At 41.3% G+C, this 21,369-nt stretch overlaps 1 protein-coding gene across 2 annotated transcripts in view; it reads left to right on the top strand.

Annotated features, from left to right (window-relative positions):
- The window catches only part of LOC144682217 (transcription factor Maf-like), a 362,912-nt gene that overhangs the window by 44,392 nt on the left and 297,151 nt on the right, over positions 1-21,369 (top strand). The window contains exon 2 of one of the 2 annotated variants that reach the window (XM_078544633.1): positions 17,961-18,025. The exons of the other annotated variant lie outside the window; for it this stretch is intronic. Within the exon in view, the coding sequence (XP_078400759.1) occupies positions 17,961-17,970 (10 nt within the window). The 3' untranslated portion in view covers positions 17,971-18,025. Of the gene's footprint in view, positions 1-17,960; positions 18,026-21,369 lie in introns of those variants that run through there. 2 annotated transcript variants of the gene reach the window in all.

The following is a 21,369-nucleotide window of genomic DNA, read 5'->3' as shown; positions in this document are numbered from 1 at the left end:
CATTTTCACATCAGTGCAGAGTACTGTGGACTAGTCAATTACAGACATCCCCAAACTGTATATTTCCTCCATATTTAATATGAGGTTCATCAATTACACGACTATTAAAAACCTTCAAAGACAACACCAATATCTTGCTGACAGTTTCCTTCCTCTTTGGAAAGTTGCCAGCTGAATTCTATTTGAAAGCAATGTATTTTTAGCCAAATTTGAGAAAATGGCTAAACTGTCTGTAAAACTTAAAGTTCACAGTCAAGATGAAAACGGGATGCATGATGGACTTCTTAAGCTAAACACTGTGTCACTGTTTCATGTCTGGCTCTTTCAATGATTGAATTGGTTTAAATATCGACGTGGATGAGACTCTGCTAAACAGTAGCCGAGTACAAAGTTTATCCAGCATTTGTTTGATAAAGCTCCTGTGAAGTACCCGGCGATGTTTTACTACATTAATTATACAATCTAAATGCGAGTTGTTGATGTTGACGAAAGGTAGGTTTTTTTTTTAATACCGGTACAAGACTTAGTATCATAATTGCAGATTGAGTGAACTTTTTTCAGATAGCATTCACTTTAGATGGCATTTGGTGCATTTGTCAGTCTGGTGAATCAATTTCATATTTCAGGATTGACAATGATTTTTCCTCCCATCTGACTTATCTAAATCAAACTACCTAGAGCTTTTGAAGATTGCAAAAGTTATCATTTAAAATGCCTGCCTGAGAAATATATAGCAGTTGAATTTGGTACACCGGTAGTGAATGTGGATGAATGAAAATATCGCCTCTTCACCCACACTGCACCCCCCCCACCAACACCACCACACCCCCACCTCAGGATGCCAGGACTGTTGAAATCTCAATATGTCAAAGAATAGCCAATTATCTGGAAGTACTAAAGAGTTGCATCAGTAGACTGTTTAGCATCTGCAGCACAAGATTGGTTAACATTGATTGTGTACTTTCATCTTTGTGGTCCCTTTCTCTTGAATAAAATGGTAAAGAGACACAGTCGAAACTTGATTGGCATTCTGTGCATCTCCAGCGTCACTGATTTTATCTCAGATTTTTGGCATAGGTTATTTTTCTATAAATGTATCAATGTTTGATCACCGTGTGCTCTTAATAATTAGCTATGCAAACGACTCCAAGATACTTGGGTTTGCTTTCAGATCCCTCCATGCATTTGACTCATCTTATTTAGGAAAACTTCTTCCACTAGATATCACAGTCTAAAACTTCCATTCCCCTGACCATGGATTAATGCTTGTTCTTCATTTCTTCACTCCCCAACTCCACCGTCATGGGCTGATCCTTTAGTCACTTATACCGGTCATTGGAATTGTCTTTGATCATTTTGCCTCACTCTCTCTCTCTGTCTCTCTCACTGTTTTGGAAAACCTTCTAAAACTCTCTTCAACCCTGGCTTCTCTCCTAAACCCCTTTACTTTCTGGGCAGTATTCACATCACTACGCACCCTTCATCTCCGAGACTTGATTTTCTATGGGTACAGATTCATAAGTATGAGTTGTTAGATCTTTGGAGCAAACTCCCACTTGTGAATTTGAAGTCAGTGACCAATGAAGTCAAATCAAGTCGAGATAAGCATCTGACATGAATCAACTGTGTCTTCCTCTAGCAATTTTGGATAACCTCGTGCATGGACAGGACAGAGGTGAAAAGGAATCTAAACACCCAGGCTCCTGTTGACTTTGCTGACCTTAGCAGGATATAACTGAGTGGGCTATTGTTGACATCATTAGTGACCTGATGATGCTCCTGAGCGAGTAAAGTGGAACGAAAGAAAATTTGTATTATGTTTTTATGAAGCAGCCAGGACCTCCCACAACTGATCACCATCTAATGACCTCTACTGGAATGGAGTTGGGTAATGACAGATTTATGGCGTCACCCACAGCCAAACTGGCTTGCTTCCTTGCCAGACTCAATTTCTAGATTTATACATGGGCCAGGATTTTCCCCCTGTCGGGGGGGAAGTTGAACTGCAAGTGCGTGGAGGCGCCCCCAATTGGGGGCGCGCCGCCATTTTACGTGACGTCCGCACGGAAACGCTATGCGCTCCCTGTGTGGGCGGGGGGATTCCTTAAACCGAGAGTGCGCTCTTTCGCGCATGCGCACGAAAGAGCGCACTCATCTCCCTGAGGCTAAGTGCTGCCTCAGGGGGATCAGCTCTACTGTCAAAAATATTAAAAATAAAAATAAAATATTCCCTGACATGTCCCCTCATGTGACACTGTCACATGAGTTGGGACATATCCATAACTTCTAAAAGCATTTTAATTACATTTTTAAAAACCTACATAAAACCTCATCCTACCCGTGGATGAGGTTTGATGCTTTTTCTAATGCCCGCCAGGGCTCCTGGCCTGCCCACCAACTTTAATGTTGGACGGGTAGGTCCATTAATTAGTTTAATGACTCTGTCAATGGCCTCAATTAGCCATTGACAGGTCTGCAGGCGCACAGCTGATTTTGCTGAGAACCCCCGCCTGCATGAAAATTTAAATGGGACGCGGTGACGTCAGGAGTTTCGTCCAACGTCACCATGTGTCATTTTACGCGTCGGCGAGCAGAGGGCAGAGCCCGCTCACCGACGGGAAAATCCTGGCCATGGTCACTGAATCAAGGTACTGGGGGATTGACGATGCCTGTGTAGTCAAGGCCCCAGTAGGACTCACTTCCATCAGAAGAGGAGAAAACTAGGGATACAGGCAACGGAAAAGATAAGCCTGTGATGCCAACTAAAAGGCACCTCGATTAAAATGGACATAAAACCATGATGGCAATAAGTGAGCTCTGATCTATAGTTGAAGTTTCATGTCCCTGGTTATTGGTAGCCCCAGCATGATGCAAATCAAACTTTCTTTGCTAAAATGTGCATCACTTTACTCATCATTTCCCTCTGTGACTAACATCAATTCTTAATACACTCAGCATTTCATTAGTAAGATTCAGACAGAGCAGAATTTTCCACCTCTATAATAAAACTTAGAAAACTAATTTATGCTGGAAAAACTAACAGGCTTTTGCAAATCACTCCTCCTGCTGATGCTATACTGACACCAGCGGACTGCTAACTATCAAATACCTATCTATCATCCCAGAGCAGCAATGCATGTGAGAATCCTAAGCATCAGAGGTATATACCTACCATGATTTCGGTATTATTTATTGAGAAACTAGAGGCCCATTGTGCAGAATGTCAAGATTAGGGGAGGAAAACAAGTTGAACCCAGATGTACTGGCTAATTGATATTAAATTAGGATTTTAAAGCGTTACAGATTGTTGGGGAGAAGGTCTTGTGACGCAATGGTAGTGTCCCTTCCTCGGGGCCAGAAGGTCTGGGTTCAAGTCCCACTTCAGAAGGTGCACTCATAATGTGGCCAAACATTATGGTTGATTATCAGCATGTAAATCTTTCCAATACACCTGGTGGCAAGAGGAGGAGAGTTTCCTGGTCAGCCATATTGCAGCAGGGCAACGACAAACCATTGTAGTACTTTGTCAAGCAGAATCATGAACCAATCAAATGGAAGTCCATGATCACCAACATTAGGGCATGGTATCTGAGGAAGGGGGAGGGAGACCTCCTTGGGGAAAGGGAAGACTGAGAGTTAAACCCTGAATTGGCTAATACATTTTACTACTTCAATTAAAAAAAGAACTATTGAGTAGTTCCGTTGTTGATATGAATTGTGCACACGTACTCACTGACTTTGAGTGAGAGTGTAAAACAGCTGATAGCGAATTGGCAGCATGTCTAAGCAATAACCTTCATCAAGACAGAATTCTATAATCCTTAGATGGATACGCAAATGAGGTTAGATTAAGTAAATTGGGAGGAGGCTTGAGCATAAACATTGGTGCAGTCCAGTTGCAAACAATAGCCTGTTGCAGTGTGGTACGTTCGCAATTCTCCCAAGTTTTATTTCCATTATCGCACAAAGTCAAGATCTACCCAATATTTTTTAAGTGAACTTTTCAGTGATCACTGGAACCAAGCAGAGTTTTTTCTGTACTCATCCTTAGAACCATAGAACCATAGAAAAGTTATAGTACGGAAGGAGGCCATTTGGCCCATCTTGTCCATGCCAGCCCGAGGACACCCAGGTGCCCTTTCTAATCCTACCTTCCTGCACCCGGCCCATAGCCCAGCAGCTTACAGCACTTAAGGTGCAGATTTAGGTACTTTTTAGAGTTTAGAGTTTCTGTCTCTACCACCAACTTGGGCAGCGAATTCCAGACACCCACTACCCTCTGCATAAAAATGTTCTTCCTCATGTCTGCCACTTATCTTGAATCTATGTCCCCTGGTTCTAGAATTCTCCACCAAGGGAAACAATTTTATCCTGTCCACTCTATCTATTCCCCTCATAATTCTGTACACCTCCACCTCCTTTGTTCTAACCCCAATCTATCCAATCTTTACTTATTTATGTTCAACTAAGCTTAAGGTTTTGGAAAATGCTAGACCAAATCTAAGATGGAGATTTTTCTTTAACTTTAATGAAGATTGGGAAGAATGTCTGCAAATATTTTTTTTTATTCGTTCATGGGATGTGGGCATTGTTGGCTAGGCCAGCATTTACTGCCCATCCCTAATTGCCCTTGTTCAGAGTGCTGAAAGTTTCGATTGAGTATACGTTGGCAAGTGTGGTAGAGACAACACTCTCTCAGGAATAGTGGTCCCTACCCCTTCCCCTTGTATTGCTATTAGCCATTAAAACAAAGATATACTCCATGAAGGCAGGCAGTTTGTGAAGGAATGTTACGTGGGGATTTGTATCAGTGAGAGAGTCACAAGCAGTCCTTTTATACAGAAGAGGTGCCAATATATTCAAATACCCTCTAAAGGAGAAAGAACATGCATTTACCAAGCGCCTTTCATGACCTCAGGATGTCCCAAAGTGTATTATAGCCAATTAAGTACTTTATTGAATTATATTCAATGCTGTAACGTAAGAAGTGTGGCCACCAATTTACACACAGCAAGGCCCACATGTGATGATCACTGGATAATCTGTGTTAGTGATGTTGGGTTGAGGCATAGAATTTGGAAGGACACCTTGGAGAACACCCCTGTGACCCCTAAAATTGGGTAAGCAGGCCTATTGTGTTAGCAAAAGGTCTTAACTATTATCGAAGCAGTAACCTTGAGCGACACTCGATCTGACAACCACGTATGGTGAGTAACACAAGTTTATTGAAGCTAGTTGTTTGATTCCTCCTGAGACTGAATGTGTGATCATTCAAACTATTAGTAAACTGAGCTGAGACCGAATGAAGTACTTGCAGTGAAATTGGGCAAGATTGCAGCTAACGGGCTGGCTGAACTTGTCCCTTCTAAATCTTCCTCCTCTGTTGGTTGAGCCTAGTTTTTTTTTTAAACTGCAACTGTGGACACATGCTTGTGTTTCTCAAACACCATGATGTCATTTAGGCTCTGGAGAAATCAGAGATGATTATTACTGTTGGCTTCCAATCATGAAGCTTTCAGCTAATTCACTAAGTGCCTTTACTACTTTACCACAGGTCTGCTCAGAGGTAAATCTTTCCTGAATTCATTTTTTTTTAAAGATAAAAGTATAGTCAGTTTGCAGAGACAGGAAAGATATTAAATATTACAAAACATGCCATGCAGCTAATACTGGAGCCAATCCTCATTCCTGCTATTCATTTAAACCTTCAATGTGCTTATCTTCTTGAAAAAATGAAAACATTTCCAAGCTTTTAGGGAGTAAATTGCTGGAATTCCTCATCGCTTTTTGAAAGTTCATGACATGGCTATAAACACCATATCTCGAGATGTACAATTATTCCAGATTAATAGCTCTTCCCATGCTTCAGATTTTATGGGATCCTCCTTTCATTTATAGGAGTTGGAGAGGGTATGGGTGGAAAACAGGGCAAATTAATTATTTTGATGGGACGGTATTGTTTACCTCTCCTTGCACCAAAGAAAACTTGCAGCATTGAGCGTTGTTTTAAGAGAAGCCCTTCCCTGTGGATGCCATGGCTAAAAGAGAATGCTGTTTCTTTTTACCTCTGCCATTGAGACAAGATGGCCCTTTTAATGCTTTCAAGGACTTTCCCCTATCACTTTACCCACACGTCTCATTCAAAAGGGATAGTGACTAAGAAAAGCTATTCATTTTAAATGCTTGTTTAAATTTTCATGAAGCACGAAGAGGAAGACATTGTACAGGAATGATAAAATCCAGCGCTCTGGAGTTTTTGAAACAATTATGCTGCAATAATAATTTCATTGATATGCCAGGTCAATTTAGTCACCGGCCTAGGAGGGTCTGACAACTGAGTGCTTTTTGAGGTTCCGTGGTAGAGTGTACTCATTACTGACGAATTAAAGAACTTGAATTCACACTTCAGATTTCGGACATCAAAAAATTGAACACCCGTGGGTGATCCTTTCATCCAAATCTCCAGCTTACTCTCAATAGTCACTCAGGAGTAATCAATTGTAATACTCTGTGCCTTCCCGTTTGTTCCACTTTCAGTATTAAATCTTATCCAGGACAATTTCAAATAAGCAAACCACTGGAAAGAAAATAAACTTTACCTAAATATCCCAAGGGTTAGCTCTCGGGACTTAGGTTTGCAATTGATATAAACACTACAGCTGTGTGGAGATAATCCCATCTTTAATTTCTGACTGCTTTAAATTGGTCACTTGACGCATCCTCAGGGAACTGCAATACTTTGTTTAAGATGGCCCATCCTAATGCGCCACTTTCATCTAATTTGAGCTGGAATGGTTCCATTAACTGGAGGACATAAGCTGCAGTACCTGCATGCAAATGTTTGGCTCCAGATTCAGTTTCAGAATTTGGCTTCAGCAGAACTGGGATGGCTGATGGATTTGGGAGTTTCCCAGTAGGTTTGGTTCTCCAAAATTCAGATTATCAGAGATGAAAAACAAAATTAGCTCATTTGAAGCCAGAAATATTGATGCCCAGTTCCAGCTGTGCCTCATAATGTCAGCCACAGAATTTTAGCATGTGTACATTTTTGCTTTCAGTTTTTGTGCAGGTCAAGTTGAAAACTTTCAATACCAGTTTTCCCACTTTTAGCACTTGCTGTCACATCCAGCAATCACAAGATCATTAGAAATAGGGTCAGGAGTAGGCCATTTGGCCCACCGAACCTGCTCTGCCATTCAATAAAATCATGGCTGATCTGACTGTGGCCTTAACTCCACATTCCTGCCTGTCCGCCCATAACTCTTAATTGCCTTGTTGATCAAAAATCTGTCTAACTCAGCCTTGAATATATTCAATGACCTGGACTCCACTGCACACTGTGGAAAAGAATTCCAAAGATTAATGACTCTCTAAGAGAAGTTCCTCACATCTCCTGAATGGGAGACCCTTTATTTTTAAACTCTGTCCCCTCGTTCTAGATTCTCCCTTGAGGGGAAACAACGATCAGTATTGAATGGAGGCGATGGGGTTCTCAGACGCTGGCTGGAGAGCCGGTAAGAGCCCTGTGTCAGCTCTTTTAGGGAAAACCCGCCATATTAAGCATCACAGCTGCTTAACTGCACAGCAGCAGGCCTTTCCCAAGATCGAGGACCCCAGGGGAACTGCAAGCCAATCAGAGGCCAGCAGCTCTATTGAATGGCAGCGCAACTTGGGAGACGGCGGCATTTGTCGGTCGGACACCCAGCCAAGGCCCAGGCTCATTATTGGATCCCAAGCCACAGGTAAATGATGGCGGTGGGGGAGGGGGGTGGGCATTGGTGGTGGGTAGGGGTGGAGTCACAGGATATTGGTCATGGGGGAGGGGTGGAGGGGGTCAGCAGCAGGGGCAGGGCATGACTGTCAATGGACTCCCCCCCACTTCTTGATGACAGGTTCCTGGATCAAGCATTGAGTACCTCTGAATGAGCGACTCCCTGGGAGTCCACAGGCAACCCAGCATGGGTTTGCTTTTTGTGCTCCCCACATAGCGAGCCCTCTGTCCGCCGCTGGGCTAATACCAGCAGCATAGGAACGAGGCCCTTAAGTCGGCATGAATTGCCCAAAAATAGGAGCAGGAGTAGACCAAATGGTCCATCGAGCCAGCTCCACCATTCAATACGATCATGGCTGATCTTGGGCTTTAACTCCACTTTTACCGCCCACTCCCCATGTCCTTTAATTCCCTGGGAGACTAATAATCTGTCCATTCCTGCCTTAAATGTATTCAATGACGGAGCTTCCTTGACTATCGGGGGGTAGAGAATTCCAAAGATTCACAACTCTTTGAGTGAAGAAATTTCTCCTCATCTCAGTTTTAAATGATCGGCCCTTTATCCTGAGTCTGTGCCCCCCATGTTTTAGATTCCCCGACCAATGAAAACAATCTCTCAGCATCCACCCTATCAAGCCCCTTCAGAATTTTGTAGGTTGCAATGAGATTGCCTCTCATCCTTCTAAACTCCGGAGAATATAAACCCAATTTATTCAGCCTCTCATCTAAGGTCAACGCCCTCATCCCAGGGACCAATTTAGTGAACCTTCACTGTACCGCCTCCAATGCAAGTATATCTTTTCTTAAATGTGGAGACCAAAACTGCACACAGTATTCCAGATGCAGTCTCACCAAAACCCTGTATTAACTGTAACAAGACACCTTTATCCTTGCAATAAAGACCAACATGCCATTTGCCTTCCTAATTGCTTGTTGCACCTGTATGTTAACTTTCTGCATTCCCTGTACAAGCACATCCAAGTCTCTGTGAACATCAGCACTTACAAGTTTCTCACCTTTTAAAATATATTCTGGCTCAATCGGCGGCTGGGCGGGAAGTTCATCTGCGGGCCTTCCCAGTATGAAAGTAATCAGGGTGGAGGTGTGAAAGTGGAGGGGGCCTCACCCACTACCTTCCTGCCTGATTATATGCCCCACCAAACTCATCAAGGGGGAGGGCATTAAATTCGGGCAATCCTCTCAGCATCTACCTGCCAAGCCCCCTCAGGATCTTATATGTTTTAATAAGATCCCCTCTCATTCTTTTAAACTCCAATGAGTATCGACCCAATTTGCTCAATCTTACCTCATAAGGCAACCCCTTCATCCCAGGAATCAGCCTAGTGAATGTTCTCTGAACTGCTTCCAATGCAAGTGTATCCCTCCTTAAGTAAGGAGACAAAAACTGTACATAGTCCTCTAGGTTTGGTCTCACCAATGCCCTGTACAATTGTAATAAGACTTTCCTATTTTTATACTCCATTCCCCTTGTAATCAAGGCCAACATTCCATTTGCCTTCCTTATTGCCTGCTGTACCTGCAACCTGACTTTCTGTGATTCATGTACAAGGACACCCAAATCCCTCTGTACCACAGTATTCTTCAGTCTCTCTCCATTTATTAATAATCTGCTTTTCTGTTCTTCCTGCCAAAGTAGACAACCTCACATTTGCCCACATTATACTCCACCTGCCAAATTTTTCCCACTCAATTAACCTGTCTATATCCTACTCACAACTTGCTCTTCTACTTATCTTTGTATCATTAGCAAATTTGTCTACAATGCAGTCTGTCCCTTCATCCAAGTCGTTAATGTAGATTGTATGTAGTTGAGTTTCCAGCACTGATCCCTGCAGTACGTCACTAGTTACAGTTTGCGACCTAAACATGACCCATTTATCCCCATTTGTCCCAACTCTCTGTTTCCTGTTAGTTAGCCAACCCTCTATCCATGCTAATATATCACCCCCAACAGCATGAGCAGTAACCTTATCGAATGCCTTTCGGCAGAACCAGAAGATTCCGGCAGCAGACGGGAACGGAAAGTCCTGGCCTATATCTACCAGTTCCCCTTTATCCATCCTGCTTATTACATTCTCAAAGAACTCTGATAAACTTGGCAAACATGAATTCCCTTTCACAAAATCATGTTGACTCTGCCTGATTGTATTATGATTTTCTAAATGTCCTGCTACTGCCTCCTTAATAAAGGATGCTAGCATTTTCCCAATAGCAGATGTTAGATTAACTTGTCTACAGTTTCCTACTTTCAGTCTCCCTCTTTTCTTGAACAGTGGTCATTACAATTTGCAGGTTTCCAATCTCTGGGTTATGTTTAGTACAGGCCGGGTGCAAAGTAAGATTTCCTCACTATATGAAAAGACCAATCTCATAAATGCATCTAATTTCCCAGATCAACCAACTTTTGTGTACTCTTGCATTGATACTGCTAGAACTTAGTGCCTATTATGCTTAATTAAGGTCAGTTTTAATCCATTAGTTTAAGGCATCTAATTCATGTGGAATCTTTACAGCTGCCAGAAAGAGGAAGCATTCATCCCATTAGACTGAGCTGAATTGAAATTATGTCCCAGAGATGGAAGGACAGTACGCCATTGTAGAATTCCAGGTAAATCTGATGGATTTATCTCCTCATGCCCATTTACTATGTAGAAGCTGTATTTCCACCTGGTGATTTGCTTCCCAACTCCATCATATACGTAGGGTTTGATTCGGAAAACAAAATATCGGATGTGCACTTCTGTCAGTCACCTTGTCTATTTTTGAAGATAAATTTGTCAGCTATAGCTCAGTTGGTAGCACTCTTGCCTCTGAGTCCAAAGGTAGCATTTCCACAGAGTGGGTTTAAGTCTCATGCCAGGGACTTGAGCATAAAAATCTGGGGTGGCACTTCAGTGAAATAGTGAGGGGGTGCTGCACTATTGAAGATACTGTCTTTTGGAAGAAAAATTAAACCGAGGTCCTGTCTGTTCTGTCAAATTCACATAAAATCCCATGCGCCATTTCGAATCAAAAACAGGGCCTTTATCCCTGATGTCCTGGCCAATATTTATTCCCCAATGAATATCACTAAAACAGATTATTTGGTCATTATCACATTGCCATTAGTGGGTACTTGCTGTACAGACATTGGCTGGCGCGCTTCTTACTTAACAGCAATGACTTCACTAATAAAAGTACTTCTCTGGCTGCAAAATGTTTTGGGATGACCTGAGGCCGTGAAGGGTGCTATATAAATGCCTTTCTTCCTTTAAATCAACTTTACAATGGATTTGGTTTAGAGTTTGGATACAAGCTTTAGAGTGAAGCTGGTACCATAAATAAAGCACCTGAAATTTGGATTGGCTTCAAATTAACTTAATTGCCCCAAGCCACTTACACGTGATTTTTAAAATCTGAATCATCAATCAACAACCTCAATGCAGCCAAGAATATACAGACGTCACTAAGATGGCCTCAGGCTAGATTCTGAAACACATCTGCAATAATTTTGTTTTGCTGTAATTACTCATCCCAGTTCTAAACAATGATCATCTTTGTTGCAACTCTATTCTGCAAAGTGTAGTTAATGTCTAGGACTGAATACTCACTTTATGCCAGTGGTTAGGTTGTTTGAGCATTATTGATGAATTAATTTGAAAGCATCAGAAGTGTCTACTTTCAGAGAAGGGGAGGGAATGTCTGATAGTTACAGTGTTAGACTGCTGGATAACTAACAAGCTCCTAACCCCATTGACTGACATCAATACTCAGGCATTCCTGCTCCCAGTGAAGAGAAAGAAGTCACTAATACAATTTGTTATTCCTGCACTGCCCAAGGATACTCTTGATGGATGGGACCAGCATTGAGAGTGTCCATATAACATGTGTAGAATGTAGACCAACCCACCCAAGGAAGATATTATAAACATTGGCGGCTTAATTCAGGTCAAGTAAAAAGAGGGAAAAATTAAAGATCATGCAGAAATGTTCCAGGAATACATTGTAATACTCATCTTTAAAACTTATCATACATCACAAAAACTGTAACACAGAATTCTATTCAAGATTCCCATACCCTCATCCTGAATTAATTCCCAGTTATACATGGTGGGGGGTGGGGGGTGCATTTTAGATCAGGATCAGAAATGTTACATTCAGATTGGTTATGAGCAAAGCATAAGGACAGGGCAAAAAACAACAACTGGTCCATCAAGGCTGCCTGGACCATACAACCTGCATACTCCACCAACCCACACCTCTCAGCCTTACAAAAAAATGGGGGAAAAGAGGCTAATTTTGAGAAGAACCCTGGAGGTTCTGATCCCTCAAGGTAGTTAGACAAGTTTCAGGAGACCACTGTGACTGATAACAGTAGGTCCAGTTAATACACCTATCTTCTATAACTCAAGATGACTTTCATTCCATCAACTTGTCCAGACCCCCTTTGAAGAACTATAGTGAATCCACAGTCTTTGCATGTACTGACAACCTATTGCACAGATCAACAATTCTGTGTGAAAAGAAGTACTTCCTGACATCTAACCTCGGTTTATGTTTTCCTAGCTTTTCTTGATGTCCCCAGGAACATGCCTTCAATTTTTTTGAAGATTGCAATCATTATTCCGCTAAAAATTGATGGTAAAAAGCTCCAGTTCCTGAAGTTTGTCTTGATAATTAAGGACTGTTACACTAGGTATCAAACAATTGGTTCCCCCCTGGACCTTTTCTAGGGCCTTGATATCCACAATCATGTAAGGGCATTAAAAATGGACACAGATGCAACTCAACCATAGCCTTGTGCAAGGTAAAAATGTTTAAATGTGGTTGACCCAATTATACACATTAGCACCCCTGTTTGCTTTTCCAATTGTGTTGTTACCCTGTTCACAACTTTAAATGACCACCTCAGCTTCCACTGCCTAATCCTAATCCGTGCCCACTGGCCCCTCCCCACCAAAGCGTGAGTGAAAATCAGGCCTAATATGTAATAATGGATCAATGGTGGAAGAACCATACATTTCCTGCCTTCTCTACTAGCATTTCATCAATTTTACTATTAAATTATGTTTGGCATTTCATACCTTGTAGCTGAAGGTCCCTTCATCTCCACAGTTTCTTAATTCACTCATGGCTGCTGGAATTTAAAAATCTACTCCTGACTGAAGAACACAAATGAGTTGGCCATTGGTCAGAAATCTTATCTACATTAGATATGGCCCTTCAGGGTTGCCAAAGATCGCCAGGCAGTTTATTCACGTGTATCACAAGGTAGCTGTTGACCTGCATGTATATTACTTGCAGAATTAAAGCAGTATCAATGGTACTAACACCTCCTCCCCAGGGCTATACCTCTTAAAGGATTTAGGTACCTTTCCTGCTCAGCCATGCGGTCCATTAGCAGTCTCAAGGCAGTATCCGGGTACTGTAAATGATTCCTCAAAGTCACGTCCTTTGCCTATTCCATCAATCAAAATGAAGTAGCCACAATTGGCTGACAGTGACTTCAGCATCAGGCTAAGTGGGTGTAGTTGCAGGAAGTATGCAACATGCGGTCAGCTAAACCACCTGAAAACACTGTCCAGCAGCACTTATAATTAAGTAATGAGAGCACTCTGTGTTCCAGAGAGAACAACCGAACCTTAAAATGTAGCCTGAGTTAGGATAGTGCAGTTTTGAGTTTGATCACTGTAGTAACCCTTCTAACTCTTTGAGTTAGAGGTTGTGAGTTCAAATCACATGCCAGAGACTTGAGCACAAAATCCAGGCTGACACTCCAGCGGAATGCAGCTCTGTCAGAGGTGCTGTCTTTCATATGAAGCATTAAACTGAGGCTGTGCCCTCTAGGTGGATTTAAGAGATCCTATGGCACTATTCAAAGAAGAGCAGGGGAGTTCTCCCTAATTATATATGTATATATATCCATCAGCAAACTCTACAAAAACAGTTCACCTGTCATTTTCATATTTCTGATTGTGGGACCTTATCCTGTGCAAGTTGACTGTTATGTTTCCAACATTACACAGTGACTATACTTCAAAAGTACTTTATTAGATATAAATTGTCTTGGAACATCCAAAGGTGCTGTATAAATGCAAATTATTTCTTATTATGCTCCCCACCTGGAATAAGTTACATTGACTTTAACTGAGCTGAATATCAAGCAGGGCCTTTATCAGGCGGTCATTGCACTATTGCACATTTAACATGCTCAGCCAAGTCCAATTTCTCCCCCAGTTTGTCCTATTTCCGAAGTCAGCTTTTCATAGGTTCATTTTGTTATAACAGTAAGCACATCTTGTCTTTATATAGAGTCTTTAATGCAGAAACAAACCCCAAGGGGCCTTATAGAAGCATAATCAGACTGTTCAAAATAAGGAAATGTTTGGACAGCTGACTAAAATCTTGGCCAAAGTGGTAGGTTATATGAAAGGCCTTGAAGAAAAGGGGTGAGGTGATGGAGGAGAGAGGTTCAAGGACGGAATTCCAAACTTCAACAGCTGAAAGCGGGGCTGCTTTGATTGGACATCAGGAGTCAGTGATACACATGAGGCCAGAGTTGGAGGAATGCAGAACCCTTGAAGACTTGTAGGGCTGGAAGATGTTACAGAGACATGGAGGGTTGAGGCCTTCCTGTGATTTGACCATGTGGATGAGAATTCTAAATTGAAGGCATTGAGGAACAGGTAGCCAATGTGGATCAGCGAGAACAGCAGTGATTTTTGATTAGAATGGTGTAGGTTAGGATGCAGGTTGCAGAATTTTGGAAGAACTGGAGTTTATGGAGGAGATCACAGAATCACAGCATTGTTACAATACAGAAGGAGACCATTCGACCCCTCATGTCTGCAATGGCTCTTCAAATGAGCAATGCACCTGGTATCATTTCCCTGCCTTTTCCCCAAAACCCTGCACATTCTTCCTTTTCAGGTAAAAATCTAATTCCCTCATGAATGCCTCAATTGAACCTGCCTCCACCAAATGCTCAGGCAGTGCATTCTAGATCGTGACCACTCGTTGTGTTAAAAAGTTTCTCCTCACGTCACCATTGCTTCTTTTGCCAATTACTTTAAATCTGTGCCCTCTTGTTCTTGAACCTTCGCCAATGATTACAATTTTTCCCTATCTACTGTACAGGTCCCTCATGATTTTGAATGCATCTATTAAATTTCCTTTCAACCTTCTCTTCTGTAAGGAAAACAAGAAGGTAATTAGAATAGTCAAGTATGGAAGAGATAAAAGGCATGGCAAAGTATTTCAGTGCCTGAGTCAGGAATGGAGATGGGCAATGTTATGGAAGAAATAATAGTCAGCCTTTTTTATTGGAGATGAACCATAGTTGGATGCTGAGCTAATTGTCAAATGGGACCTCCAGGTTACCAACAGTTTAACTTCAACGTGTGGCAGAGGGGGATAGGATCAATGACAGGGGTATTGTCTTTGTGACAAAGACCAAAAGCAATCGGCAATCTGAGATTAACAAAGTGTGATTTCTCAACCCATTTCACTATACCAACTTTGAGTAAAATAAGCCACTCAGTCCATTTCACTGCACTCGTCCAAAGGGATTTTCAGTTAATGTTCCTGCATAAAAACCTGGTAGACTCTGCCTGCGCCTTACCTCAGAGAAGTCCAATCCATTTCACTGTTTTTTCCATTTTAGGTCAGCGTACGTCGATGTGGACCCTCAGTCCAGTTCAAATAATATTCTTTATCTTTTATATATGGCTGGCCAATTAAAACAAAATGCTCAAGTATTAGGTGGCCAATCAAAATTAACCCTTTTAAGTCCAGCAGTGACTTGAACAAAGCGAGTTGGTATTCATGATAGCAAAGTACCAAAAGTCAAATGGATTTACAGTTTCTCAAAAACATTTTAAATACTATTATTCCTGTTATCTGATTTGAACCATGTGATGTGATTATTCAATGCAGTTATATTTATATCTGGCCTTGTGCTTAAAATTGAAGCCTATATTTGAGCTGTAATCTGGCATCACCATCATTTCACTTTGTATTCAATTTGTTTTTATCTTTCTCGCCTCCAATACCAAAGGGGAAAAAAGATTAGACATGAGGAACACAAAAAAGCAGAAATGTTTTAAATTAAAAAGCAGAACATATAGTCCTGTCTATATATATATATATATATAGATTCCAATTTGCCTGATTGCATTTTGGATGGTCAAATCTGTAGTTACATTCAAGCAAAATCCCATTTTTCTCTTCTCATTCTTAAACATTGTTTGAATCCCTGAAAACATATTGGGAACATCAACCACTTGATGGGAATTTTGAGAAAACAATAGTGGGTAAGGAATGAGTAAAAGCAGCTCTAAAGAGTAAGATTCCTGAAAGCCAGAAATTAACTCTGTGTTACCATGATGCAGTTGGACAAAGCACTCCATCGAGTGTCAGGTAAGACTTGCCAAGTCAAACAGTTGGTGGCGTTCGGGCCCATGTGTTAACAAAGGGCTATTTGTCACAGTTCTGGTGCACTTCTATATATAAAACTTAGCACCTTGCAGACAACATTTCAACCTAAATATAGGTTTATTCACTGAGATATAGGCTCAAGTGTAAATGTTTTACACATCTATGTAACGCCTTGGGAAGGATTACTACATTAATAGCACTAAATAAATGCAAGTTGTGGCACACCAAACTCCATTTTAGATCGTTCAGAATAAAAGTACAGAGTTCATTTTTTTGCGAGTGGAGAAGGTTCCAGTTTTCTTCCACTTGCCTTCTTATTCTAAAGTGGTGGCTGGTGGACGAGGTCTAAGCTCCCCAGTAATTAGGTGACCATTCTTTACATCTGAGTGCAGACAACAAATGTTGGAAAGGCATTGACTCAGAGAAATCATCGCATCCAAATCTCAACATCTCCAAATGCACTTTCTAACAGGGAGGTCACCAGATAGAGATCAAGACCAGGGATGCTGGTTGATACCTCTGTTCCTCCTGATAACAGTAAATCAACATTAAAACATCATTGTTTGTTGTAAACCCATATTTGGCGTTCCCTCTTATGCATCCCATAATGTTAAAGACCATTTCTAACCAAGAGGCTGAGTATGATTCTATGAAGGCCAGATTTCAAATAGATACCAGAAGATGTATCAAAGGAAAACCCCCAGTAAGTTGCTTTCTTGATCTAATCTCCTACCCTATAGGAAGTACCTGGCCTGAATGCTCAATCCCGCCTCACCTGTAGCAACATGAACGAGACTGGGTAGTGTAATCACTGGCCTGAATTCACCACCGCCTTCTCAAAAGCAGATAGGGGTGGGCAACAAATGCTGGCCTTGCCAGTGATGCTTACATTCCGTGAATGAATTTTTAAAAAATTCGACTACCCCTGGCATTATGAACATAAGAAATGGTTTCAGGACTAGGCCATGCAGCCCCTCAAGCTGCTCCACTATTCAATAGATCATGATTTATCTTGGACCTTGATTCCCATATCCCTTGATTCCCTGGAATCAAAATCTCAGCTTTGAATGTACTCAGTGGCTGAGCATCCACAGCCCACTGGGGTGGACAATTCTGAAGATCCATAAGTCTCTGAGAGTGGAAATGCCTCCTCATCTCAATCTTAAATGGTTGATCTCCTATTCTAAGACTATTCTCCTATTTCTAGACTCCCAGGTAGGGGAAACGGCCTCTAAGCATCTACCATGTCAAGTCTGCTCAGAATCTAGGAATAGACATCGATTGAAACCACCAATGTACATCTACTATATGAAAATTGTCGCATACCAGGATACAGGAATGCAGAGGGAAAAAAATAGAAGGCTGAAATAATTGGGAGGAGAAGACATTTTTATGCAAAATACACACAGCCAGATTTTAAAAATCTGCAGTCAAGATTTTAAAATCCCCATTTTGCTGTAGCACACACAGGTTAGGGTTGCCAACCCTCCAGGACTTTAATATTAATCTCCTGGACACTGCTACAAGCAACCCATGAGAAAATTCATGGGGGCCTTGAACACTTCCATTTTTTAGATGTAAAAAGTATTGGAAATAGAGGAAAAGACCGCTTTGCTGGGAAGGGCAGTTGAAGGTGGGAGGTCATGTCATAAAACGTCCAGGAATATGTTCAACCAGAGTTGGCAACCCTAGCACAGGTATGTGTGACATCAGCAGTTTCGCTGCTAATACTCCCTGTTTTGTGCGTCCACAGGGAGCTTTGACGATCATTACCTGGGACTGGCTTCCCAGGCACATCCCAATCAGCAGCAAGCACAGGTAACCTACAGATTTTTATACATGTTCTCTCATGTATCATTGCTCTTCGAAATTCTTCGATGATGAATTGGAAGGTGTGACTAACTCTAGGTCTTGGGTTGCCAGTGTGAGTTTGGCCCTTTTACTTTATCTGTGGTAGAACAAACTCTGGCATACATAAATTCTAAAGAGAAGCCCACACCCTGGAGTTCATCATTGCCCAACATGCTGGTTTACATATGTGTCATGAAGCTCTCCTTTTGAGCGAGCGGGCAGCACAAGTCTCCCACTGCCGTCAATGTTACTTTTTTTTTTCTTTTGGTGCAAGAAACAGGACCACAGATTTGATGTGTGTCGAAATAACAGCACATTCTGCCACAGAGTGATGGGATTCACACTTACACCCACCAATTCCCCATCTGGCAAGTTCTCAATTTCAGCCATGCCCTCAAGGGGCCAAGGCATTAATCAGACAGTAGACAGTTCCTATTGTGAGAACAGATTGCGTGCAGCACATGGAACCCAAGAAAGGAGGAAAGAGAAAAAATATATAAAATGATTTACTTAAGGAAAGTACTGGTTATTATACAGGTCATTAAAGGCTGCTGCAGGTGACTAAATCAACAGCCGGACCAGCCACAATTCTAACGGAGAACCAAGAATAATTAAGAATAGGTTACAAGGCTGCAGAGTTCTCAAGTGGTTCAGACGGCATCTTAGCACACGAGGGCAAAGTTGAAGCTTTTTTTGTACAATCACTTGAACCTCTTGAGTTTATTACAGTCTTGAAAGTACTTTGCTGTAGCTGTTTTGTTCATGTCGTCTATCACAACTGTCAGTTTTTAATTACCTATCAATCACCACTTCTATTTGGCTGGGAAGTTTCACCATCTAACCATGTCATCTCACAAGCACAGAACATATTATAATATTGCTAGACGATGACTATAATAGAGTCTGTGCTGAGGAAAAGAAGGTTCTTACAGAGAAATTATACTGCCTTTTCAAGCACTTTGTAAATGTGTTCTATAAACACTGATCCACACAGAAACACCCTTATATATTTTACGGAGAAAGAAATAAAAGCACATGCTGATAGAATGAGATGAAGTAGGGCTAGAGGAGGCTCATGAGGAGCATAAATACGAGCGCAGACCAGTTACACTGAATGGCCTGTCACAGACAAAATGTATGTACTTTCTTACTGCCCATAATCAGTGTGTTTGGTATGGGAAAAAAGGTGTGCATTTACTTACCCTTGGAGTGTGTATTCCAATTAAATAATACAGTAGCAAGCTTTCTCGTGTTTAAAAATAAAAGGAACTATTTATTCTCACACACTTACACACACACACACACACACACACACAAGTGTTGGATGCAAATAAAGATAGTGCACTTTTACAGATTACTGTTAATTCAATCTCTGATTTCCAATTTCTTTCTCCCACATGACAGGCCTATGGTTTCTTGATTTTAAGTTGAAGTGAGTGTTTTGTAAAGTGAAGGGTTTGCAGCAGGTTGCAGGTTTCTTGTGGTCAAATATCTAGAAGGTTGGTTCTGGAACAGGTTAATTACTTTGATGGCTTGAAGCTAGTTTCAGAGTCTGGTTCTCAGACTGACTGAAGACTGATGGTTCTGATGGATCTGGTGGCTCCTGTGGTAATAAGGATACAGTCTCTGAAATCAGCTTTGGTCACATGACTGCTGGGAACTTCCCAGTCTAGTTTGGATGGGAGAGGCAATTGTGATACAATGGGAAGTTGGTAGTGGCCGTGGAGTTTCAATCTTCCCTTTTATCCATGGAAACATGAAGATTGGCAGTTTAGAAACTCCATGGTCTTCAGGTGTTGACCCATCCTTAAACAATGGGATGTGTGAATTCCACAAATGACTGTAAGGTATTCTCAACTATGTCCATATTTAATTAGGTATTCACTCGGAGACTTGTTAATGTCTAGCCCAAATGCCAAAAATCACATGATTTTCAGCAACAACCTCAACAACTTATTTGTGTCAATTTTTTAAAAGTATTGACTGAAAGTTCATAATACGGCATGCTGGTATTGGGCATGACAGGCCTATTTCTGTGCTGAAATTTCTATGTAATTGTAGGTAATTTTTAGATGGACTGCGTTTGACACAAATGGAACAATGATTCCATATTAAGAAACTACAGCTGAGAAATTAACTTTGGTGGTGTTTGTGAATGCATACTTCTTTGTCTATAATTTTGACTGAACTCTTAACCCATTTAACATAAATAGATGCAAGCCTACAATGGACAAAAGAGCGTCCTACAAAATTATTGAGTGCTCATCTGCAAATATCAGCAAGAGAAATATCCAGGCTTGTGTCTTAATGTGCAGCAATATTCTTGTACATCTCACAGCGTTAAACATTTTATGAAGACCTCATGGTCAGTTAATCAGTTGTCATACTGATGTGCTGACTGGGACTGGGGTTGGCGTCAATTAACAATATCGACAACTAACATTTAACAGCTTTAACATAGGGCAGGATTTTACTTCCGTCGGACTTAAAATAACACGCGATCTTTCAGTCAGCGGGCGTGCATGAGTGTTGGTAGCACGCCTGCCGACAATTAAGAGGCCTATTAAGGCCCTTAAGCAAGTAATTAATTTGTATTTTTCGCTGCCCGCTTAACTGTTTGGTTGGCGGATGGGCGAATAGGCCAGGTGGCCTTTGCATTTTTTACGAAACCTCATCCACGGGTGGGATGAGGTACCCAATGGTAAATAAAAAGGCAAAAAAAAAAAATTTCAACTTCATTTTAAACATGTCCCTCTTCATGTGACTGAGTCGCATGTGGGGACATGCTTATATCATATCTAAAATCGTTATTTTTGTTTCTCCGGTTCTTCAGCTCCCTGAGACAGCTCTGTGCCCTCAGGGAGCTGTCAGTGCACGCTCCCGCACACATGAAAAAGCCATAAAGGAGCTTAAGCGTGTGGATGAGAATTTTAGGCTTTGGGTACTGGGAGCCAATATATGATAGCAAGAAAAAGGGGTATGGGCAAGCAGGGTTTGCTATGTGGGAAGCTATAATGAGATCAGTAATCACACTTTTAACATGGAAAGGATTGCCCAAACCAATGTTCAAATGTCCACATGTCCATCCAAACACTTCTTTTAAAGACATAACAATGCATATATTATAATCATTGTTCTGGTGAAGAAACACTAAAAAAAAATCTTTGAGTGATGAAGAGATGATCCTTCCTGTTGTAATCTTTTAGAGCACAATGTCCCAGTGCCTTATAAAGCAGCAATCAGGCAGAATCTTAATGTTTACACTGATAGAAATCTGCCTTGATTTTTGATATAAATATTATTTTAGAACC

Source organism: Cetorhinus maximus, chromosome 6 (genome assembly GCF_964194155.1).
Source record: "Cetorhinus maximus chromosome 6, sCetMax3.hap1.1, whole genome shotgun sequence".
In the NCBI taxonomy this organism is placed as follows: Eukaryota; Metazoa; Chordata; class Chondrichthyes; order Lamniformes; family Cetorhinidae; genus Cetorhinus; species Cetorhinus maximus.
Note: the sequence above shows the minus strand (reverse complement) of the source record. Positions and strands in the feature narration are given on the sequence as shown.